This window comes from Brassica napus, chromosome A7, assembly GCF_020379485.1.
Source record: "Brassica napus cultivar Da-Ae chromosome A7, Da-Ae, whole genome shotgun sequence".
NCBI lineage: Eukaryota > Viridiplantae > Streptophyta > Magnoliopsida > Brassicales > Brassicaceae > Brassica > Brassica napus.
Window position 1 is genome coordinate 3,516,834 of NC_063440.1, and position 24,708 is coordinate 3,541,541.

A 24,708-nucleotide genomic window follows, 5' to 3' on the forward strand; every position below is an offset into this window, starting at 1 on the left:
AGAAGATTTCAATGTTTGCTTGTTTATACCCAAACTCTTCACAAAGACCCATTAGCCAAATAGCTTCCTTTGATGCTTCAGTTAGCGAGATGTACTCGGACTCAGTTGTTGATAGAGCTACAACCTTCTGTAAGCTTGATCTCCAACTTATAGCACACCCACCAGACAAGAAAGTATAGCCTGATATGGATCTTCTCCTACCAAGATCACCTCCAAAATCAGAGTCACAGAACCCCACAATCTTGAACTCCTCTGCCCTTTCAAACTTCAAACTCATGCGACGAGTCCCATTGACATATCTCAATATCCACTTGACTGCATCCCAGTGTTCTCTGACCGGATCACTCATGAACCTACTCACTAGTCCGACAGGGTAAGCTAGATCAGGTCTAGTACCTATCATACCATACATGAGACTTCCAACAGCATTGCAGTATGGTACTGATCTCATGTATTCTTCATCCACTCTTACTCGCTTCGGATCTGCTGACATCAGTTTGAAATGAGCTCCAATAGGCGTGTTAACACTCTTAGCATTCTCCATTGAATACGTTTTTAACACTTTCTCCATGTAACTTTCTTGTGACAAGATCAAAGTCCCCTTAGCTCTGTCTCTTATGATTTCAATTCCAAGAATCTTCCTTGCAGCTCCTAAGTCCTTCATCTCGAACCTTGAACTTAGCTGATCTTTAATGTTGTTTATGATTGTCATGTCTTTGCTTGCGAGTAACATGTCGTCAACATATAGTAGCAAGTACACAAACACTCCACCTACCCGCTTGATATAGACACACTGATCATGACAACTCCTTTTGAAATCAATCTCCTTCATGAACTCATCAAATTTCTTATTCCACTGTCTCGGACTCTGCTTGAGACCATACAAGGACTTTCTCAGTCTACATACCCAATCCTCTTTACCTTTTTCTTCATATCCTTCAGGTTGAGTCATGTATATTTCTTCTTCAAGATCACCATGAAGAAATGCGGTTTTCACATCTAGCTGCTCCAGCTCCATGTCTTCTTGAACCACAATCGACATCAAGTATCTTATGGATACATGTTTAACCACAGGAGAGAAAATCTCGTTGTAATCTACCCCTTCCTTCTGAGCATAGCCCTTTGCTACAAGCCTGCCCTTGTACCTTGGATCCTCTACTCCTAAGATTCCAGGTTTTCTTTTGTAAATCCATTTGCATCCTATTACAGCTCTCCCTTTTGGTTTCTTTACAAGATCCCAAGTGTGATTTCTCTGCAACGAATCAATCTCGTCATCAGATGCAAGAATCCATTTCTTCCTGTGAGGATCTCTCATTGCAGACTTGTAATCACTTGGTTCAACCATATCTCCATCTTCAGCAACCATACATGCTAGATAGACGTAATCATCAAGCTTCTTAGGAGGCTTTGGTTCTCTTCTACTTCTGTCTCGAGCTAACTGATAGCTCCCCGTTACAGTCTCCCCTCCAGAGCCTTCTTGATCTGAAAGATCTTCTTCAGAATCACTACTTTCAACTGCGATCACATCAGTGTTAACCACACTATCTTGATTTGCCTCCTGACTCTCTCCACCTGAACTCATATCCTTCTCTTTGGATATACCGAGTTCTACATCAAGAAAAGTTGTGTTACTCTCTTTGTGTTCAGATGACTTTCTTTGTAACACTCATCTTCTTTGAAAGTAACATTTCTGCTTATGATACTTCTTTTATCTTCCAAAGACCAGACCTTGTAACCCTTTACTCCAGTAGGGTAACCAATGAATATACCCTTCTTAGCTCTAGGCTGTAGTTTTCCTTCATCAGAATGATGATAGCACACACAGCCGAACTTCTTCAAATGGCCAAACTGCGGAACTGTTTTTGACCAAATTTCTTCAGGTATCTCATTCTGAAGAGCAGCAGATGGGGTTCGGTTTATCAGATACACAGCAGTGTTAGCAGCCTCTGCCCAGAAAACTTTAGGTAAACCAGACTCATCCAACATACTCCTAACTCTTTCCAGAACTGTTCTGTTCATTCTTTCCACAACACCATTCTGTTGTGGTGTATAAGGGATAGTCTTGTGCCTTGCTATACCTTGATCTGAACAGAGATCATCAAACCTTTGATTGCAAAACTCAAGTCCATTATCAGTTCTCAGCGTCTTGACCTTGAGACCAGACTGCTTTTCAACAAGATTTTTCCAATCTGCAAACCTGTCAAATGCTTGGTCTTTTGTCTTTAAGAAATAAATCCAAACCTTCCGTGAGTGATCATCAATTATACTCAAAAAATAGTGACAGTTTCCGAGTGACTGAGGAACTGTGGGTGAGCCCCAGAGATCAGCGTGAATATACTCAAGACACGCCTTGCTTGTGTGTTGACCGGAGCCAAAACTGACACGGTGAGCCTTCCCAACTATACAGCTCTCACAGAACTGTAAAGTTGATATCTTCTTCTTATCAAGCAGCCCCTTCATGACTAGAACGTCTATCCCTTTCTGACTTACATGTCCGAGTCTACTATGCCATAAGCTTGTCTCATCTTCCACAGAAACCAGGTTCACTTCATCAACGTGACTACTTCCCTGAAGAAAACACAAGTTACTCTCTCTCTCTTGGCCTTTAGAACTGTTCTGCATCCTTTTGTCAACTTCAAGTAACCTTGTTCAGATGAAAATGAACAGCCTTCACTTTCAAACACTCCAAGTGACAACAGATTTCTAGAAAACTGTGGAATGTACCTCACATTCTTGATGAGTACGAAGCTACCATCAGATGTCTTAATACGAACCGTGCCAATTCCCTTGACAGACGATGTAGACTCATTAGCCATTCTTACTATCCTACATCCCGTTCTTCAAAATCTATGAACCAGTCTCTTCTTGGAGTCATATGAAAAGAACAGCCAGTATCCATTATCCAAATCTCTCTGTAGTCGTATGCTTCAGCAACGTTTACTTCTGACACAGTGAGAGATTCAATGTACTTGATACCAGTTACTGCAGACGACTCACCAGTCTCCTTTGTCGCTTCCTTTCCTCTGTCATGGCTTCGTTTAGGACAGTTTCTTTTGAAATGTCCCTCAGCACCACAGGTCCAACAGGTAGGTTGATTCCCTTTTCCTCGAGACTTCGATCTACCCTTCCCTTTGAACTTGCTCTGATTTGAGTCTCTTGTACCTGATCTTCCTCGGTTATTAGAGCTTGAGTATAACACTTCACCTTGAGATTTGCTCCCCTTGCCATTCCCATTCACTCCCAACTCTAGTTGTTTTGAATGGATGGAGCTAATAACTTCATCAAGTGTCACAGTAGTCTTACTATATCTCAATGTATCCCTCAGCTGATCAAACTGTTTTGGGAGTGACATCAAGAGTAAGATAGCTTGATCTTCTTCAGAGATCTCCACCATGACATTACTCAGATCTGTTATGATTCTCAGGAATTCATCAATGTTATTCTCAATTGTAACTCATTCATACGATAACCATATAAGCATTGCTTCAAATGCATCCTGTTCGGGAGCGACGTAGACATGTACTGAGCATCCAGTATCTTTAACATACCAACTGCAGTCTTCTCCTTTATGATCTTCCTCAAGATCTGATCCGTCACATACATGATGATGGTGCTTCGTACTTTTCTCTGCTTCTCAGCCAAAGATGCATCGACTTGTTGCTTCGAATCAGATTCATCTGCATCTCCCTTAAGCTTCGTATCTTCCAGCTTATCCTCAGACTTCTTCAGATCTTCTTCTTGACTTATAAGAGCATCCCTAAGTCCAAGAAGATCCAGGTTCGCCAGTAACCTTTCCTTCCACATGTTGTAATCGATCGAGCCATTGAACTTTTCCATCTCAACCTTCGCTTTCGCCATCTTGACGATATACTTTCGTCGATGCCGATCAGCCGCCTTCGATTCCTTCCCTAGATAGCGAAACCTAGGCTCTGATACCACTTGTTGTGGAATCGAATCAACCAGAGATTAAGATCAATGCTAAGCAATCACAGCTATGAAACGATTTCGTTAGATCAATCTAATCGATACGCGAGAATCAAGAACTAGAAAGCACAATAAAGACACAGCGAGATGTTATCCAGTTCGAGCGCAAACCGCGACTCTACGTCTGGCCGAGGATCACCTCGGAATCCACTAAGCTCAGTGTATTCAACACCGCCGTATCAACGCCGTAACTCTCACCAGAAAAGCCCCAAGAGAAATCACTCACCCCGTCGAATCTAACTTCTCTCTATCGCTTTTCTCTCTCCCCGTGTTTCCCAGAATGATCTACACACTCTACAACTCGTCACACAAGCTAGATAACAACCGCAGTCAACGGCCTCTAGCTGTGGACCCCACTCTGTAACAAACTTTCGAAGAAGAAAGACGATGACGTGATACGACGGCGTATTACAATGATATTAAACCGACTCCTAAACCGGAATACAATTAACAATCATTAATCGAACCAAAACCGGTTCTGATTTCTTCGAGTCTTCACAACCAACTTCCTACAATGACTAATCAAAAGGGTTGGAATAAAATCGTATATCTCAATTTGGGATGACCCTCGATCTTAACCCCTTGTCTGAAACCAAGCCAATTATTAATTTACAGTAGTTAATAGCTACACTGACAAAAATGTGAGATATGCACTCAATACAACACATGTTGGATCCTGAGGATATACCCATCATTGCAAGCATTCATGTTAGTCGGTTATTTCATCGGATTCTATGGCATGGTCTTTCACGAATACAAGAAAATATACTGTGAAATCAGACTATTATATTGAATGTCAATATCCAGATAAAATCACAAATGTGACTAGCATGGGGCCAGATATTAATGGATTATATACAAATATAATTCCTTATATAGGACATATATTCCATTAGTTTTATTAAAAACATTAAAATTATTTTATATAGTTTATGAATACCTAATTTTCATTGAAAAATAATTGATAAATCATAATATATGTTTTCTATAATTTCGACAACTAGTTACAATAAATCAGTATGTGCAATATTGTTTAGATTATTTAGTAATTATTAGTTAGGATTTAGTGTTCAGGATTTAGAGTTTAGTATTTTAATGACAGCTTTAACAAAGTTAAATTTTGTTTTTTGGAGCTATTAGTATTTTATTTATTTATTTTACAAACTATTTTGAAAGTGAACCCAAGAAAAACCTTTTATTATATTACCTTGATCTCGAACTCTGCTAATTCATCTCGTAATATGTAGAGATGGGCTGCCTGAAGTAACGGGCTTCATTAAGATGGGCCTTGGAGGTGATTTCTCTTCGACGTTTAATGAACAAATGATCACTTTAGTCTTTAGACTTCTAGTTTGTTTAGGTATTCATATGGTCTTTTTTTTTTTAAATTGGAAATATCGTTTGAATCTGATTGATAATTATGTAATTTGTATATGTTCGACAACAAAATGATCAAATATGATAGGCAAATAATTATGTAGTGTTTTGTGTAAAAAGAACTCTATAATTGTCATTATTTCTTGTTATTAGAATGGTGTGTGTCCTATGACTGTTCATATTTTCAGAGTGAATGGAAAGTTCCATCTTCAGATGATTCCCGGTCTAATAATTGAACATTCTTGATTGAACAGATATACAGAATAGATGATTGCTCTTAAACACACATCGCTATCATAAATTTACAAGGAAATGTAAGAACATGACAACTTCTATAGACAAAGATATACATGTAAATCTAGATATGTATACACATCATCACCATCTCAAAATAATTGTATCACCATGGAACAAAACGGTCCATGAGAAGACACACAGTGATCTCAGACATGGTTGCAGCTTCATCTTTCTCTCTTACCTTTTGTGTAAGCCTTCTTTCTTCTTCTCCTTGCTGTTGTTCAGACACAACAGAAGATGTACTCTTCTTCTTTTGCATCAATGGGTTTCTACGGTTTATCTTCTCACCCATCTTTTTCATCTCTCCCACCCAGACCTCCATAGCTTTTGCCATTCTTTTTTTTTTTTTGTTGATACTAATTTGAAAATATGAATGAGAGAGAGAGAGACCCATGTGAGCTTTATGTAGAGAATGAAAGGAGAGGGTTGTTTAGTCATTTTGAGTTAGAAAACCATGGTAAGTTCGATGGGTTTTGATATACTTTGTGTCATTGATGGAGAAAGGAGAAAAGTGGGTACCTTGGTGGTGTGGGGTTTACACTTGGGGACCATCCAATAATACAAGTCAAGAAGAAATGTCTTATTGAGATATGTACAAAGTTTTTCATCTAATAGCCGGTCAAATCATTAAAAAAAATCTTTCCCGTTGCGCCTTCTTGAATTTTACAAGTTATACAAATATATGGGCACGCTTGAAGATCAGAAAAGAAAAACAAAACAAAACAAAACCAACGGCTGGTTTCAACAAGGATTTAATACAAATTAGTTATGTGCTTGGAATATCCAACAACCGACCTTAGCTCAGTTGGTAGAGCGGAAGACTGTAGTCTGTGACAGCAAATCTTTAGGTCGCTGGTTCGATTCCGGCAGGTTGGATTTTTACTACTTTTTTCTTTCTTAATAAGAGTGAGTCGTGACATGTCATATAGTCTGTGCCGATTCCACACTTTTTCTTATCTTATTCAATTGTTAATTATTTTCAAACCCCACTTGGCACTATTTTGCTGAATAGCTTCATCTTTGAATGATTGTAATCCGAGTTGGATTGATATTATCCATTTCTTAGCCATTCCTTCCGTGTTTTAGTTGTTCAAGTTAAGCGTTTGTTTCATTCAAAAGTAGTTTTGAAACAGAAAATGCAAAATAATAGTTTCTGGTCTAACCATCACTGAGAGTGCTCATACGTTATTTTCTCATATGGATTGTGAAAACATACACAAACTTATTTGAATAGTGTACACACACCAGAGGAGATTGGAGTTTAACATCGTGCTGCTGCATCTGGAAGGTTAGGAGCAACAGTACATCTGAGCTCTGTTCAAACAAGCTCCAAAAGTTTAACACGCAGTCTCCTATGAGATGTCTTTCACACTGTTCTGCTGATGATTCCAAGACCTTTACGCCGCATTTAGTGCGCTGAAAGTGGTAGCAACAGATGAAGATGAGTGAGAAATTCACACCCCAAAATGGAACTGAAGTAAGTTACAAAATGGAATGGATCTGTCTCTTGAGTTTTCAAATAGCTTACCTCGATAACACAGCCACAACGTTCAAGCATAACATCCGTTTGTAGACATGCCTGTTCCAATCACAAAGATAGATCCGCTTTCTAATACCAATGACCGGTTGAGTGCAACATCATGAGATACTAAATGCGTCAGCAATAACATGATGTGGCATCTCTCCGAGACTTGAGGCGACATGTTGGTCAAACTTCGGTCTGATTCAAAACACTTGTCTAAATCCACGGAGTCCAACCTTCATACATGTTGCAGAGGTTATCAACACTTGTGGCTTGCTTGATTAGATAATCCACTTGCTCTGGAACACTAACCTCCCTATACAAATCGTTAACAACACTTGCTGATGCGAGTTTTATTTACAGTCTTAATAATAAAGAGTTTATTGGCAAGTTGGATACTTGAAACGTACCTGTTATCAGCAATAATATTTCGACCATCTATCTTAATCTCCATGGACTTGAGAACTGAGAGTGCATAAGCATTTTTACCTGTATTTATCATTGCAAGAAGCCGCCTTAGGTTCTCAATTTTCTTGGGGGAATTTCGGCACATAATTAATTGGAAGCACTTTTGGATTGATAGACTAACCTCTTGTGGTTCGAGTATGTGTCCGTGTTGGAGGAGAAGCAATAACATCACTTTGAACCTCAGACTGTTCACTTGCAATTTGTGCGAGCCTAGCTAACATTGGATATAGACCCTTCACCGAAGATGCAACAGATGGTACCAAAGGTCTAAGGTTCTGATAGATCTCTCCAATTTTTTCACCGTAAGATTGATATATAGCTTGTCCATGAATGGACGAAACTTCAATGTCTGTCTCGCTTTCCCTGGCCAGTACTTCAGCAATAAGAGCATTATCCTTTGACAAAGTTGAGTCTAGCGGAACAAGGATTGCATTTGCCTGTTTATTTATTTAAGAATTATAAGGCATTACGTTTTTTTGAATAGCAAGAAAAATCAAAACATGTCTAAAACCATAAGCAGAGACGTGCAAGATGTAAACCACCTTTGAAAGATCATCCACGAGAGAACGGTGTAAAGTGGCTGCCTCCTTTCCCAAACTATGAACATCATGCAGATCCCCTGTTGTTGCGAGAACCTACAATTTATCACACAATATATCATATACCTAGCATGTATATCAGCGAATACAAAATCGTTGTCACTAAATCCTCTAGTTCTAGAGGCTCACATTAAAGATCTGATACCACATTTAGCTCAAAAACAAAAGAATTGCAGACTATATATAATCAGTCGTATCTGAGTTTTCCAGAGATAGAATGTAAAAAGTTCACCGCATAAGTAAGAGAGCTTGGACAGATGGTTCTAATCTCCGACAAGTAGAGTTAAGATTCGAATTTTCAAGTAAAAACTATAATATCCTAGCAACACTTCAGTATGATAAATTTGGAAGTCAGAAAAGCTAACGCTAATAAAAATACCTCTTTGAGCAGTGCACCAGTTTCAGTGGTCAAAGCAGTGTGGCCTCTTGATGCCCGGAGAAAAGAAGCTAATGCAACACTAACTTCATGTGTGCAATCCCTCACTGACAGAATAGTACTTTGCAGATCACCTGTAAAGTTAAATATATAGATATGGAATCATATTTGTTATATGCAGCAACATTGCCTAATCAACAAAACAACGACTAGGGCATGAGATTGTAGTAAACGAAATGCACTTTCTAGAAAGTGGGAATTCTAGGCTAAGAGGATAAAAGAATCTAACCTGACGCAGACTTAGCTTTCACAGAAGCAATAGAAAGCTCATTTGTGGCAGAATATAGACCAGTCGAAGCAGCTTCCAAGGTGCTTTGTGCAAGTTTCCATTCTTGTTCAACATCTAAAATAGTAATTTAGAAACAATGTTACATCTGCAATATGTACGAGCAATTTTTTTTTCCTATCAAAACGATTCAATCACTTACGTGTGAAGGATTGATAAGTAACCTCCAGTCGCGCAACTAAGTTCATATAAGTTTTCTGCCATGCCCTGGAGTCCCCCCTGATTCTCGGATCACCCTCAAGAGCCTCACACGGATTTCTGAAAATTCCATCTCTGGATGCTTCAAACTCCAGAAGAGACATGCAGATTTTGGCAACGTTTGATGCTCTCTCTCTAGCATCCCAAAGCAACTGCCTGCGTCTTGACAAATGGTCATGAAACTCGGTAGGAATACCAGACATCTTGGCCGAAGAATTTCCAGCTGCAACAGAACTAGATCCACCGCAAGCCCACCCAATCGCTCTCTCTAGTTGTCCTTCGGCTGCGATTGAGTTTTTCTCGCAAGCTTGTAGTCTTTCTATCGACCTAGTTATTTGGGGAATAGCAGAACGTATAGTTTCCAGCAACTTAGCTCTGTTGAGGTCTAAGAAACTAGAATAAAATTTATCATCACTGACAAATACTTGTTGCAATGAAGTCCTAATGTTCTGTGAAGGGGTCAATGTAGCGTCGTTCATCCATTCCATTTGAACAATATCAAGGCTTGTCCGACGAAGAGCATCAGTTATGTCCTTAACTTGTTTTTTCATACGAGACGCTGCTGATTTTGCAGCGATAGTAGTTTCATGAGCATTGCAATATTCCTCGAGCATTGTATGGACTTGTTTCAGATGACTATATTCTGGCTTCACTTGATCCTCTCTAGTACTTCTTTCCTCTGAGAAGTGTTTCAAACGCTCGTTTTCTTTATCCATCTGAGATAAAAACGCAGGAGCAACGCTTCCTGCTAGGTAGCAATCTACCCGTTCTTGAAGTTGGAACTCAAACTTCTTCTTTATAAAGAGAATTAGCTGCTCAAATCCTAATGTCTGATCCACTGACAGGGTAGCATCATGTATGCATGAATCAAGGAATGAATATATGATGCCTACTTTCCAGATGAAGAAGGAATGATCATTAAGTACATTTCTGAAACGCCATATGCTCTCAGCTGGTGACAGCTCACAGCTGAGGAGATTCCCTAGAGCAGGGAGCAAATCTGACATAGAAACAGCTGAGCTGCTTAAGGAGGATAACTTTTTGTCTAGCTGTTCCAATTCCCTGAAAGGCTTAACCAATTCAACCAATATCCCTGAAATTCTGAGATTGTTAAGCTTCTTGCATTCATCTGCATTAGTGAGCAGCCGAAACTGTTTCTCAGCTGAGACAAGAGCATTTTTAACCTGCTCTTCTTTCTTTACGAGCAATGATAGTCTCTGGCCCCATGATTGTTTAAGTTGGTCAAGCTGTGTCCGGCAAGCCTCTCCTTGAGAAGCAAATTCCTCAACCTCTTCCCAGGATAGATGTTCCCTGCTTTTCAAAGCTGCTTTTTCAAGAGCTAGCTGCCCCTCAGTGATATGGCCAATCTTTTTCAAGTAGTCTTGCTCAAGTTCAACCAAGGAATCTCTTTCCACCTTTATCTCTACGAGTTGCTCCAGTGCAGTATCTATGGATCCACGGACCTGAGAGATCAATCCAAAGGCATCCATGAGATCTGAATTACTTAACAAGTACGTTTTAAGAACATCAGGTACAACAACGTCTGTCATTTGTGCAATTAAAGTCTTCGATGAAAGCAAGGTTCTGTGGAAGATCAAAGCCCAGTTCTCTTCAACACGGTGAGCAGACCCAGCCAAACTTTCTCCCACACTAGAAATCTCCTGACCAGCATAATGTTTTACCTCGTTAAGAAAGTCCACTACTATCATGCACATCTCTATCTGCGCCTCTAAATTAGTGCTCAGACTCCTAGATTCGGATACAAGGCTTTCATTTAAATCATTTCTTTCCGTCGAAGCATTCAAAATATAGTGTACTTTTTCCTTTGACCGATCATAGAGTGAACTGATGGATGTGTGTAACAAATCCAATGCCTTCAACGTTCTTTCTCCAGAATCTTTAAGCGTTCTTTTTCCAGAGTCCTGAAGATTGACTCTTTTGGCTGCCTCATATTTATCAGATAAACCAGCATTGGTGCTTTCCACAAATCCTGGAGACTGCACATAATTAATCAAACCATAGAAGAGACGATTCTTGGCCTTCGATTCGGGTCCCGTTCCACTTGAGGCTTCCAGTTCTGCATACTCTTCCTCCAACTTCTTTACATCATCTGCATACTTTTCAACTTTACGCCACAGATCATCGTAGCAGTTCCTGACAGATTGAGAGTCATCCCCGTGTACTTTTGCATATTGTTCACCAGCCTGTCTTTTGGCAAGGGACAAGATATCCGTAGACAGAGCACGCGCAGCTAACTGCAAGACTTGCGCCCAATCATATACCTGACTTGTTGTATGGTAGTTCAGAGGTAAAATTCTTTGCAAAGCCAAAGAATATGTTTGAAGTGCAGCCAAAGCAGAGGAGAGGCCGTCACTGAGATCGTTGACTAGAAGAGAAATTTCTTTGTCAATATTGTTGCATTGTGCTTGTGTTGGCTCCGGAACTACAGTCAGTCGAACTCCAGCAACCAGAACAGCAGATGTCAAGGACAAAGAACCCAATATGTCCGTCAACACTGTGGGGGCAGTAATTTCAGGAATCATATCTCTTCGTAAGGCACCAAGGATCTTTCCACGCTGCTCCATCCAAACAGCTGTCTCTTGAGCTTTTTCAGAGACCAAGGCTTTTGCTCGAGAAAATTCTTGAGCTTGAATCTCAAAAGAAGCACGGATGTTTTCTAAATTGCAAGTTGCTTCTGCAACTGTAGTCTTCGCAGACGTCTCGCGAAGACTGAGTTTTGACCTTTCTTGATCAGCTTGAAGAAAAACAGATGATGCGATCTCATATTGATTCAGCACCTTGGAAAACCGCTGGAACAAAAAATTTCACCATCATTAAGCTAGCAAACGGGACCAATATCAATTCATAGACACTGAAAGAAACCATCTTTACCTCCAGAGACAATTCAACAGCAGGCAACGCAGCCAGTAAAAGATCATGATGCTCCTGAAAGGAACAACGTAAAACCAGTATAGTTAAGAGTATGCAAGTAAATCAAGCTAACTATGTCATAGTAAGTGGCACGTAATGCTAATTCTACAGAATTTTAAATTTCACGGAGAAGACACGTACTGTAAAATAAGTGACAAATGAACATAAACGAGAACGGAACAATTATGATGTATTATATCTACTTTGGTGCAATGAATGCTTACCTGCAACCGAACACGAATTTCTTGCACTCTTGATGAAAACAAACTCAAGCTAACGGCAACCTCCATATCTTTTCTTTCCTCACCACCAATGGCAGCATCATCATGGGAATTTCCTCGGGTCCACTCAACAAGTGGGTCCCAAACAAAAACCTCCATCAACATCAAAAGTGTATCCTTGTTTTGCCTCAGAACACCAAGAACAGCTTCACAATTTGCTCTAAATGTGCCTTCAACACCTGTCAACCCTAACGCAGCTTCCATTGTCTGGGTTAACCGAAATGGTACTATCTCAGGAACTTCAAGCCGTTGCCCTTTATCAAAACAGACATTGTAATCTATATGTACCACATCCCCGCTACAAAAGTCCATGAGGATGTTATCCAAATGTCTGTCCCCAAGGCCGAGCATGTGACCAACTATACTCATAGCTGCGACACTACCAGAGTACCTGTAAATCAGGAATTTCTCAACTTTATTTTCACGCTAACAAAATAACCGAAGTAAATGTGTGATGATGTCTAATATCACAGCAGCATAAGAGATCATGGGACTAAAACAGCAGGTCTGATCTATATAGCCACTTCTAAGGCAATCAGACAACGTTCCCAAACCCAATTAACAATCGCCTTATAGAAAATAGTGATCACTTCGTAATCTTTTAAATGAAGAGAAACTTTTTTGTTAGGGCATGCTGTTTTGTTCGCTAGGGCTTCCTAGAGGTATTAAAGCAGTTGAGTGTTAAAATTATATTTGCTAAGTACCTTTTAAACTTTGTTGCGAAGGCTTTGAACCCTTCACTAGCACACCAAAGTTCCCGGTGCAGTAGTTGTTTTGGCACCTCCTTCATAAGATCCAATTGTACTTGACGCTTAACATCATGAGGCCAGTCTCTTCGTGAAATCACTCTTCTTATACCTTTATCCTTTAGGGCCGGAATCATTTTCCCATAAAACATATCACTTGGTCGAGGAACAGGTGGTAGATCTGGACTTTTTGCACTACCAGGAGCTGATGGTGGCATTTGGGAAAGCTTGGCACGTGTCTGCCAAGACCTGAAAATGCTATATATGCTTATAACATTGTCTACCCACTGGATTAGACCAGCTCTACCACTAATAGGAGTGACAGAATAATAGCGAATGCCAATAGTACCACCATCTGTAGCTCGAGAGGAGCAGAAGAAAGTGTTAATTGCCTGAAGCAATTGCATAATTCTAGCGTCAAGGCGCAAGTCTTCCCTGCCTTTTAAGAGATAAATATATTTCTTTCCATCTGAGCCAATCATAATAAGCTTTTTAGGTCGTGTCTTGGTTGGAAGGATCGTCACATGATCTGAAAGAGAAGAAACAGTGACTATTCCCTGGAGTGAAGTGTCAGATTCAGACAACGTGGGTTGCTTCTCCAGGCCAGGCATTGGAATGTTACAGGATGATAACAAAGACAAACTAGGAGCAACTTCCTTTAGAGATATTGATGACTTCTTTTGATGAGAAGCCAGAGACGTGGCAATACTATCAAAAGGACGCCAGACTTCCCCCAGAGCAGCAGGCGAGGGAGGAGTTTTAAATGTCAATATTGCTGAATTTAGACGTTCTATGTACTCCTCATAGAACCAAACCTCATGAGGTGTTACAGGCTTCCTAGAGGTTGAAGCCAAGCGACGTTCCAGTGCAACAACAATAGGGGCCATCATTGCAGAATATCTTGCAGCATTTATATCATTCTTCTCACTCTGGCTTAGAGTAACATTTTCTGAAACACGAGCAGCCTCTTCTTTCAGCAGGTTTATCCGCCTGATTACATCTGGAAAAAGAAGTGAAAGTTAAATTTACTTACCTCGCTGTCCGAAAAAAGTGATTTCGAAACAACATAGGAAACTGAATGAAAAACAACATCGGACGTTCAAATAATCCAAGAGAAACTCTCTAGAAATATAACATCTTCAGAACTCTATATATTGATGTTCACCAAAAATTCTACACATTATGTTGCGTCCCTATTGCAACCCTGAAACTCTAACCGACTTACAGTAAGTTGATAAGCTGGTACTACAGTTATGATCAAGTATATTCGGCCTATTCTAGATATGATTGGCATATGTTGCACGTGAAGAAGTCAACTATTTGGTTGAATATCGAAGGTCACTTAAATACGAGCTAGGGTTCCATATCAACTGATAAAGAAATGTACAGTAATCAACAGTGAGTTAACTTCCATTGCCCTAATTAAGAATCATAAGCTAGAAATTTAAGGTTACCCATATGGAGATCTTGCAGTGTGCTGAGCCACAGTTCCTCCCAAAGGACAGTCACATTCCCCAGCTCATTAAGCATAAGCTGCACATCTTGGATTAATCTTGGATATAGTTCAGCCTGCATAGGAATATCACAAAGCACATATCAGTTGGTGCAGCCCTACGAAACAAGTCTAAGAAAGAACGAAAAGTTAGACAGAGTTTATGATAGTCAGCTTAGCGAAAATACAAGCAAACATGTAGCTATTAAAAAATTTCCATGACATCAGCAAAGAGCTAAGGATTTGGGAGGTTGAGATTCCTTTTTAGGGGAAGACATTCACCAGGTTTGATATGTGGGTCGCTTTAGCTTGCAATATATGCAGCGTTCTGACATAAAAGTAAGACCAATTTATAATCAGATTGAAGTTTAAGGTATAAATAATACCAGACAGGCCTTTACGTGCAACAGCTCTTCAGATGGCTTCTCGTCACAAGCATTCACGTCGACAAGTGTTGGATACACTATGGACCAAGGGCACAACTTCGCCAGCATTATCAGTAAGCCTTCTATTTCTTTTCGCACCACCTCCTCGGGGTGAGAGCTCAACCGAGCAAAAAGCTGAGGTGTTACTTCCTGTGAATATTGTTACCGGAGAGATTAGAAATTTGCTTTTATCTCAGAGACATAGAAATAAGAGAGAGCTCTCACCTGCCAAGGCTCCAAGGGAACCATCGAAAGAGCATGTCTCAGCGTATCTTTTAACTCCACTCCGTAGTTCAGAAGGATGTGCAAAATATACAGTGTTGATCTTAATGTATGGCTACCAGCTTTTTTGTTCAGTGGATCATAGTCTACGCCTGTAAACTCACTAGTGCGTAGATTTTTTGATGAATAACGAAGGTACTGTGTGAAACCAAGTGCTGAATGCCCAAAGAGGGATACCCGTCTTTTTCTCAGCGACCACCAAACTTCAATCAGCCTTTTAACAATAGGTGCTATATCAGTATCTTCCCCATTTTCCTTTGCGCAGAGCAGTGTATCAGTTAACTGGGAAGCTAGATGAACAGAGAGACTATCCCAATCACAACCTTCTCCACCAGGAGCTGCAGCGGCGTTTTCTATCGTTTCAATGACTTGCTTCTGCAATGCTTTCATCCTTGCTTCGGAATGGTCTGCAGTAGTTGTATGATGGTTTCCATCTTGCCCAATGTTTGTGAGATCCGTGGACTCATCGTTCTGAAGAAACTGCATAACAATAGACTCCACCGATTGAGTCTCATCTTCAGTCAAGCGAAACGTTCCAGGTTGGAGCTCTTGAGCAAGTATTCTTGAAGAGAAGGATGTGTGGATGGTGGACTCATTAGATTTGCTAAAAGACTCCGTTGCCTGACGAAAACACCAAGAAGCATATGAAATCCATGATTTTCCCATCGCAGAACAAAGTTGGGTAGACACTTTTGTAACCGTGCCAATCATCTCCTCACTGATAGCCTTTATGCTTGGTTTTGAGCTCTCGTATACCAAAGGCTCGCTACTTACAGATGAAGGAATCTCAGTTCTGTTAAAATCTGCTGATATCTTAAAGACGACCTTTTCCAAATCCAGAGAACTAGCATCCCCTTTGAGCCAAGTTGCAAGTTTTAGGCATGCTTTTGCCTTTAAGAAGGCCACACCAGTATCCAAACATACTGGATGTAACGCAGTTACCTCTGGCTGTACAAACGACCAAAGATCCACAACAGCATCTTGAATTTTGTTTTCCTCATACATCAGCAAGGCTCCCTGGTACTGCAAATTTGATATAAGAAAGTCCCGCAGCTTAACCTCATCACAACTGGATACATGATCATTCAAATAGACTTTAAGATGATTTGCAAGCAAGAAATTTCCTTGTTTGCGAGCAAATCCAAACAAGTCCATGCAAAGCTTTAGAGTAACCCAGGCTGTCGGCGATATTGTCCTATAAGTCCGTAAAACTTTTAACCAAGGGCTGCAATCACGATGAATTCTATTGATCATAGACTGCATTGACCAGACGCAGGAGCTTAACATTAAATTATTGTGTTTCTGCTTAGGTTCACTCTCTCTCATCTGATGACTCTCTTCAAAAGCATAGAGGCAATGCAACTGTGTAGCATATGGCGCTGTCTCGGATAATCCGTCAAATGAAAGAGCCAGTGAGGTTTCATCTAGCATTGATCGGGCCTTCTGTAAAGTATGTGAAACCTTTTGAATATTTCCCTCAGCTTGGAAAAGCATTGCCTGCAGAAGCATCTGTTCACTTCTTTGCAAGGCCAGCTTTGGGTTAAGTGACGGCTCAGCACTAGTTTTAGGCGTTAAATCAAGACAAGCCCATGCCCCCTGAATATCGCCTTCATCGAAGCGTGCTAAGGCCCGTATTGCATTCATTTCATTTCCAGCAGCAGTCAAAGAACCTGAAAAGCTTTTTCCCGCATGCCTTGCACGAAGAGCCTGCAACTCTGAAAGCCAGGAATCTAGAGATTTCCAATCAGATAAAGCAGCATAACTCTCAATTATCCGTTCAATTACAAAATGAATGTCATCAGAACCCATAGAGCTGAGACAGTCCTCTTCCTCTAGTAGGTGAGCAAAATATGCAGCCGCTTTCTCATATCGTCCATCTGACTGATAAATCAACCCTGTGATCCATGGAAACAACGTCAATTCATCACTGCGCTTCTGATTGTCACTTTCTTCTGCGACCAAAGGAGCTAAATTCATTGATACCCATTTGTTAACGCCAAGCAGAGCATGTGTATCATGATTCTGACTCAAAGCCAATGACATTTTCCGCAAAATTCCTGAGATGTCCGAAGTTATCTGAGCCTGTACTTTAAACTTTTCTTTCTTCACTAGTATTGCACGACTTTTAAGCTCCTCAAGTCGCAATGTGCAATACTCAACCGTGGCATTGTGAGACTGGAGTGATATACCAGCATTCATCATTGGTTCAGATATTCGAGAAAACCATTCTTCGCAAACTTTACGGTTGGCTCGGAAAAACAGGACACTTTGTTGAGGCGCTGAGGATAAAACAGCAGTCCCCTCATACGCATTGTACACGTTTTTTTTCAACGCCTCTACAAAATCCAACAGTAACCTCATTGGTAAGAGATGGGCACCAGATGAGCCAACAACATTTTGCTCGCTATCAACCTGCAGCACAGTTGTGATGTCCAAAAGCATTCGCTCTAGGACTGCAAAAGTTTGAGTAGGGCCACCAAAGTTAGTACGGAGACGTGTGCTAACACAAAACCTAGCAGCTTCATGCACAGCCCACCAAGCGCCTGCCAGGTTATTCGCCAAGCAGATTCTCTCAATCGAGCCTTTCTCAGCTTTTATCGCCAACCACCCATTCTTGATAAGGTTTTCATCAGGATGCCCATCATCCGTATCCTTTGTTCCCTGAAAAGCATTAATAAGCCCTTGGATCCAAGAAGAAAAAGGAACTTTCCATCTCTGGGAAACATAATTCAAGACAGAGACAAGTTGCTGCGACTGAAAATGATGGTCAGATTGCTTAAGTGCAAAGACTTGCTTCCAATGCAAGTAACCGTTTCCTAGCATAAGAATTTCGGGCCTAAGAGCCATATGTTCGACCTCACTGTGCATGCCACAAACATACTGGGTAGCTGGCAAGAGATGAGATAGCAACTTAATGAATGCATTCTTTATACTCGTATCTGGATCTCCAAGCTTTTCAAGGAGGATCTCAGCAAGGGAGTAAAATGAAATTGGGTGTATCAGCTTTACCACTAGAAGCAGCTCTAAAACCTTTGCAGACAAACTCCTCACTTTCGGTTCAGTATCAAATGCAGCATCTAAAACCGCCATTATTATATCTCTAACTGCACCAGCATACGGAAATGTTTCACAGAAGTAAGCATCCATATTCAGATTCTTCGATATTGCCATTAGGTTCTCACAGAATTTCTGAATCCATTCAAGCGACGCTAGCTTTACATCAAGAGGGGATGAAAAACGAAGAGCTTTAACCATCGTTAAGCTGTATTTCCTTAGATGCTCAACTACCATGGTAAAAAATGTATGCTTAACTGGTGTCTTCCCATGATTCGTTTCTTTAAGAAGCTTGCTGCCCGGCTGAACTAGCACGGAACAGTTACTAAGGAGCTCAACTGCAGCTAAACACTCTAACATCCTCATAATGCTGACTTGCAACTCCGAACACGCATCAACATATGACTCAAAAGGATTCAGCTTTTCGAAAACAAAGGAAATTAACTTCTCTGACCTCTTAAGATACAAGGCAGCAATTTTCGGTACGTCACTCAGACTTTTTCTCCCTCCAAGAGAAACACAGGAAAGTAGGACCTTCATATCAAAGTTAATCATCGCCAGCAGCTCGTTTTTTGAGAAGGCTTCATAGGCTGTAACATCAAAAGTCTTGTTTTCGCTTCCCGATGAGTCCACAAGTACAGTCTTCAACAACTCAAGTTCATTCATCAATAACTCCATCGCCTGTTGAATAATTTCTTCACTCTCATGTTGAAGCAAGAATATGTATGTGTCAGAAGAGCCTGCGGTAACTAAACGATTTTGGTGCAATCGCAGCCGAGATAGTGGAGATTCGAAGCAGAGCAACTTCGGCACACATGAAGAGAGGAGGCCTTGCTTCTGTAGGGACAGTAGCTGAAGATTAGTTTTCAAGGTCCCATGGATCTGAGAAGTTGTCATCTTGCCATGAACAGCAACATTCACATTATCATTCTGCTCTAAGCTCTTGAATAACATTTCAAGAGAAGGAAAATAGTATGTCGAAAACTTCTCGCGCAATATTTCTGCCAGAAGAGTCAAACACTTCCATAGATCTTCAATCCATTTTGCCCATCCAAACCGCTGCCCCATAGTAGATAAGAAACCCAACAGCCGAGGAATCATTTGGCTCAGAGGTTCGTCCATCTTATAAAGCAGATTGTTCTCTAGTAACCCAGAAGCAGTGGAGCGCAAGATCGCTAAGAAACAAGAAAGCAAAGCAAGCAGCCTGTGAAACTGTTCCGGGGTTCCTTCACTACCATCACTAAGTAATACATCCATGTCACCAAGAAACTTAGATAACAATCCAACCGAGAAGTCTAAATTACCCACCCAATGTTTCTGAAACTGCAAGAAGCTATCGAGGACAATCTGCCTATCAGAGTCGGGTTGGTCTTGTAATAACGCCCAACCAAGCAACATATCAACAATGTCAAGGAAGTGAGGATGGAACAAAATAAAAAACTTGGAAGAGATCAAGAAAAGAACACCCAGAGCCTGATTCAACAAAGGAATAGAAGTTCTCTCATCTTCAAGAAGAGACTTGCATGCGTCAAGGATGGGCAAAGCATACCTATCTATCACATGAACATCCCCAACGGAAAGAAACTCCCTGACACTCTCAAGTGCAAGAACAGTGCTCCCATCTTGAACACTAACATCCCTAATTAACGGCAATGCCCAATCAATGAAGCTATCAACCAGCATCAAAAGGCTCTGTCTTCCAATGAATTCTATAGGAATAGAGCAGACAATAGCACAAAGAGCTCCGTACGCAGAAACACTAGCTTGCCTGACATCATAAGACCTGCAGAGATTCAAAAAAGATTGAGAGGGGATAACGAATCACACTCTGAAAGGAAGATAGGGTTGGAGAAGCGAATGATTTACTTGTCAGAGAGAAGTTGCCAGAGACCAGAGCAAAGATAGGAAGCAGAATTAGCGATGAGGATGGAGTTGGGAGGGTAAGTAATAGCTCTGTGGAGAGACTTCAAGGCGGCGAGACGAGCCGAATCGAGGTTCCTCTCCGGTTTGCTATCTCTTGGCCCCAAAGGAGCTGAAGAAATCTTCTTTTTGGTCTTTTTAGGTTTCTTGCTTTTGAAGGGAGATGAAGCATTGGTACTAGCAGCAGCAGCAGCAGCAGAGGTTGATGGAGGAGCGACGGGGTCCGAGGAAGAGGAAGAGGGGTTATTAGTTGGTAAAGCTGCCGAGAGAAGAGAAATCAGCTGCTGTTGCTGCTGATGGTGGAAGCCTTGCATCATATCAAGTCAATTGAAGCTTCGAACACGGTGGCGATTGCAACGGCGAAGACGATGCCGGTGCTCGATTTTGCATCTCTTTCTTTTCTGAAAATTATTGGGTTTGTTTTTATTTCTCAAGTCTAAGGAAGAAAAACACACACAAAACTATACGGACAAAGTTATCAATATGTTAATATTAGGGTTAATTTCGAAAACAAAACTTTTAAATTGTAGTATAAGATTTAAAAGTTAATTAATGTTTTTTTTTGGACAAAGAAAGTTAATTAATGTTAAATAAACGAAAATGGAAGAAGGATCGGATGTAGCCAAATCATAAACGAAAATAGAAGAAGTATCGGGTGTTAGCCAAATCCGAAAATGGAAGAAGTATAGGGGAAAAAAAAAAAAAAAAGCTGTCTAACGAAATTGAAACCCTAAAGTATGGACTACTAGGTAATTTTTCCGTGCTCATGCACGGCTTTAAAATAAATATATCATAATAATTGATTGCTACTTATTTTTAATTTTAAATTAATTTATAATTTATATGCATCACTTATATTAATAATATTGTATTACTTTAATTATAATATTTCTAAAATAAATATATTATAATATTGTATTACTTTAATTATACATATGATTTTATATATGTTATATCTAATCGATATTATTGTTTTTCGGTCGATTTAGTTATCATTTGGGTAAATTGGATTGCATCTATGAATTCAACTGTAATATTTTTTATTCTATATATTAAAATTTTGATTAATTTCTTATTTGCATTTAGGTGGTTGTTGTCTTAGATATGTAAATATATTTTATGAAGATAATATATAACTTAAGATATATTGTGCTTAGAATGAAATAAAAAATAAACTAAACTGTCTGATTCCAAATTACGTAAATTAATATAAAAAAAATGATAATATTCTGAAGTCTCATGCATATATATAAATTTTACAAAAGAACAGAATTGTAACAGTTAGTTAATATTTTATTTTCATTTTAATATTTTTTGAGTTGTCCTATGATTTATATTTATAAAATAAATTATTATTTTTATATATATATATTCTTATCGTAGTTAAATCTATGATTTTAGATATAAGTTGGATTAGTCGAATCACTCATGTTGTGAGTATATTGAGTTATATATATTCTTTCAAATTCAAAATGAAGTATAATTATTTTTTTATTCTAATTAAGTCAAATGTGCATGTATTTCGTAATATTTCCCAAATTATATGTTGATGTTTTTAAAAAAATATTAGAAAATAAAGTTATGATCAATAGGAAGTTACATGCGTAAGTAGCTGATACATTTTTGAAAGCTCATGAACACATATCAATATTACAATAATAAAATATTCAATAAATTCTAAATAATTTATGTCTTTGATTTATTAAATAGAAACTAAAATTTATTTTAAATAATCTTAGAAATTAGAATTCAGATTTGCTTTGTATTTTGATTATGGTTCTATTAAGTTCCACAAACATAAAAACATAAAATTTAAAAACAAATTTAATATTAAGAAAAAATAACTTTAATAATAATAAAATATAATATATGTACCTCATTAAATTATTTTGTAATTATTTGATCAAACGACGTTTATTTTTTTTTAAAATAGTTTTTTTAATATCTCTTAAAAATAAGCACTAAAAACTGTGATTTTATTTAAAAATAATATTATATAAGTAAAATATAATTTATCAATATTTTTTTGTTGTACTTGAAAAATATTATAGTCAACTAAATATATGAAAAATAAATAAAACATTACAATATTACAATTATAAACTATTTTTAGACAATTAAAATTATATCAGTTTATGTTACTTAATTATTTTATGTAATCATCTAAGAAAATATATAGATATATAAAAATATTTTTATTACTTTGAAATATTTGCTATTGTTTAAAATTATATTTTAAAATAAATAAGATTTCTTTTTCTAATATCAAGATTATATGTGTAAACTGTTTTTTAATGAAATCACATTATATAGAAATTTATAATTTTCATCTAGGAGAATATAGATATAAGGAAAGTATTTTATTACTTAAAAATTATATTTTATGTTATTTAAAAGTATTTTTTAAATGTAATATTATATGTTGTGAACTTTCCTTTCTTATGAAATCATATTATATATACATATATTTTTGTTTTTCAATTCTTTTTTTTTAGTTTATAAAAAGTTTCCTTTTTTATTATATGTGTATATTTTTGGAAAATTTTTAAAAGAAAACTAAATAGAAAATAAATAATAGTATTTAAAAATATCATATTTAACCATAATAAAATAATATTTTGCGCGATCCACGGACAATCCCCTAGTTTAATATAAAGAGTAGTATACCAAAGAGAAAAAGACCAAAATAGCACTAAATCAAGTTTTTGTTCCCAAACTAGCACTCAAAGTCAAAAGTCACAAAAGTAGCACTCAAGGGATGGGGTTTAGGGTTTAGAATTTAGGGTTTAGGGTTTAGAATTTAGGGTTTAGGGTTTAGAGTTTAGGTTTTAGGGTTTAGAGTTGAGAAGTGAGGTTTTGGGGATAAGATTTCAAATTTTGAAAAATAAAAAATTTAAATTTTTCAAAAGATAAAATGCTATTTTGGTCATTTTAATTTTTGAGTGCTATTTTTGTGATATAAACTTAGAAATGTGCTATTTCGGAGATTTGCCCTATATCAAATTCAATCTTATATTTTGGGTTAAACCTTAGGTCCTTAGGATTTAACAAGTTATGGGGGTAATTCGATGATACTTCAAAACGTTCATGGACTACTAAAAAAAATACTAACTCTCGGCTTGGAATATATTTACACATTTTAACGTAGCGGCGGAGGAGGTCAGATACAGAGTGTGCCCTAAATTGAAGAATAAAAGTTAAGTTTTGTTTTAGAACTTCCGGCGAGGGTAAAGCGATGTCGTACGACGATGTAGAAATAGAGGATATGGAGTGGAACGAAGAGATTCAAGCGTACACGTATCCTTGCCCTTGTGGCGATTTGTTCCAGATCACGAAGGAGGATCTACGTCTAGGCGAGGAGATCGCCAATTGCCCGAGCTGCTCCCTCTATATCACCGTCATCTACAACATGGAGGATTTTCAGAACGATACGAAGAATAATAACGAACCTAAGAGTCGTCAAGCCGTCGCCGTCGCGTGAGGTGAATCTCCCAAATTTGATTTCAGATTCAATACTTTCTGCCTAGACTGAAACTAACTTTGATCGAATGGTTGAGAGGTAGATTTGATTGTAATCTTTTTAGTACTTGTTTTAGTCGTCTCTTGTTGTGTTTGAGCTGGAAGAAGATAAAGCTATTTACTTTCTTGAGCTTTAGTTTTGTTTGCGAGAGTAGATAATTAAGTATTTACACGTAAACAAAACCAAACACCTTAAAACCAAATGTACAGGCTGCTCTTTTTCGGATTACTCACATGAGAATATGTTTGCTTCTGTCTAGAATGTCATGTATCATCGGTTGGGAGATTATTGGAGAACGGCAGGGGAGATTGTTCTCTTTTGCAAAAGTTTTGGAAACCATGTTGGAAGTGTGTCACCATCCTTAGATTATGGGTATTATTTATTACATTAACCGCATGTATAAACAAGTAAACAGAGTGTGTTGTGTTGCTGATCATTGATGATTATTAAAAAAAAGAAGAATGCTTTGTGCTTTCTTTGCATACGTTCTTTATTTGGTGTTTGTAGTTTGAAATTTTGATGAAGCAGACAGATGAGAAAACTCTCAACTAAAAGCATCTCCAATCTACTTCAATATCTATCTCTATATTTTACCTAAATAAAAAATAATTATTATAGATATGTGTTTGTTCCAATATAAGCTTTTATAATAAAATTCTTTTATTTTAAAAGAAAATATAAAATAATGTTATATTTTGATATTGAAATAGCATTATTTTTTTATTTTTATTTAAAGAAAACTCTACTATAAAAACATATACTAAAGTATATCCATTTCTATAATGAAATTTTTCTGTTATAAAGGAAAATATAAAAAAAAAGTCTAAAAGGAAAATATAAAAATAGGTTGGTGATGGTTTTATGACTTGTTTTCCTCAGTAGGGTCAAGA

General features: G+C 38.3%; 3 protein-coding genes and 1 non-coding gene across 5 annotated transcripts; 2 read left to right on the plus strand and 2 right to left on the minus strand.

The window, feature by feature from the left end:
* Positions 1–5,590: 5,590 nt before the first annotated feature.
* Positions 5,591–6,043, minus strand: LOC106408980. The gene has a single exon (XM_013849673.3). The coding sequence runs from the start codon at positions 5,990–5,992 to the stop codon at positions 5,762–5,764; it is 231 nt and encodes a 76-aa protein (XP_013705127.1). The 5' UTR covers positions 5,993–6,043; the 3' UTR covers positions 5,591–5,761.
* Positions 5,591–20,756, minus strand: LOC106408590 (serine/threonine-protein kinase SMG1). Of its 2 annotated transcripts, XM_048737247.1 has the most exons (15): positions 20,245–20,753; positions 15,268–20,161; positions 15,004–15,192; positions 14,580–14,694; positions 13,084–14,125; positions 12,323–12,770; positions 12,060–12,113; positions 9,112–11,977; positions 8,913–9,026; positions 8,627–8,757; positions 8,191–8,283; positions 7,770–8,085; positions 7,591–7,669; positions 7,187–7,496; positions 5,591–7,074 (listed from the first exon to the last, which is right to left on the minus strand). In XM_048737247.1, exons 1-14 carry the CDS (start codon positions 20,613–20,615, stop codon positions 7,397–7,399), a joined length of 10,812 nt encoding a protein of 3,603 aa, XP_048593204.1. In that variant the 5' UTR covers positions 20,616–20,753; the 3' UTR covers positions 5,591–7,074; positions 7,187–7,396. The 2 variants fall into 2 exon arrangements, with proteins under 2 accessions (XP_048593204.1, XP_048593205.1); XM_048737248.1 differs by lacking the exon at positions 5,591–7,074 and having other exon boundaries at positions 7,291–7,521; positions 20,245–20,756.
* Positions 6,449–6,534, plus strand: TRNAY-GUA. Its single transcript is given in 2 exon segments — positions 6,449–6,485; positions 6,499–6,534. It is a non-coding gene; the product is annotated as a tRNA-Tyr (tRNA).
* Positions 20,757–23,373: 2,617 nt separating the features above from the next.
* Positions 23,374–24,294, plus strand: LOC106409425 (diphthamide biosynthesis protein 3). The gene is made up of 2 exons (XM_013850067.3): positions 23,374–23,780; positions 24,078–24,294. Exon 1 carries the CDS (start codon positions 23,534–23,536, stop codon positions 23,777–23,779), a length of 246 nt encoding a protein of 81 aa, XP_013705521.1. The 5' UTR covers positions 23,374–23,533; the 3' UTR covers position 23,780; positions 24,078–24,294.
* The last annotated feature ends 414 nt before the right edge of the window (positions 24,295–24,708 follow it).

Bases quoted from the DNA above. Each gene is read 5' to 3' on its own strand.
- LOC106408980 (XM_013849673.3), bottom strand. From the start codon at position 5,992: ATGGCAAAAGCTATGGAGGTCTGGGTGGGAGAGATGAAAAAGATGGGT.
- LOC106408590 (XM_048737247.1), bottom strand. From the start codon at position 20,615: ATGATGCAAGGCTTCCACCATCAGCAGCAACAGCAGCTGATTTCTCTT. The intron at 20,162-20,244 runs GTAAATCATTCG...GAATCTCTGCAG, and splicing joins TGGCAACTTCTCTCTGACAA to GTCTTATGATGTCAGGCAAG. The intron at 8,284-8,626 runs GTATTTTTATTA...GATAAATTGTAG, and splicing joins CTGGTGCACTGCTCAAAGAG to GTTCTCGCAACAACAGGGGA.
- LOC106409425 (XM_013850067.3), top strand. From the start codon at position 23,534: ATGTCGTACGACGATGTAGAAATAGAGGATATGGAGTGGAACGAAGAG.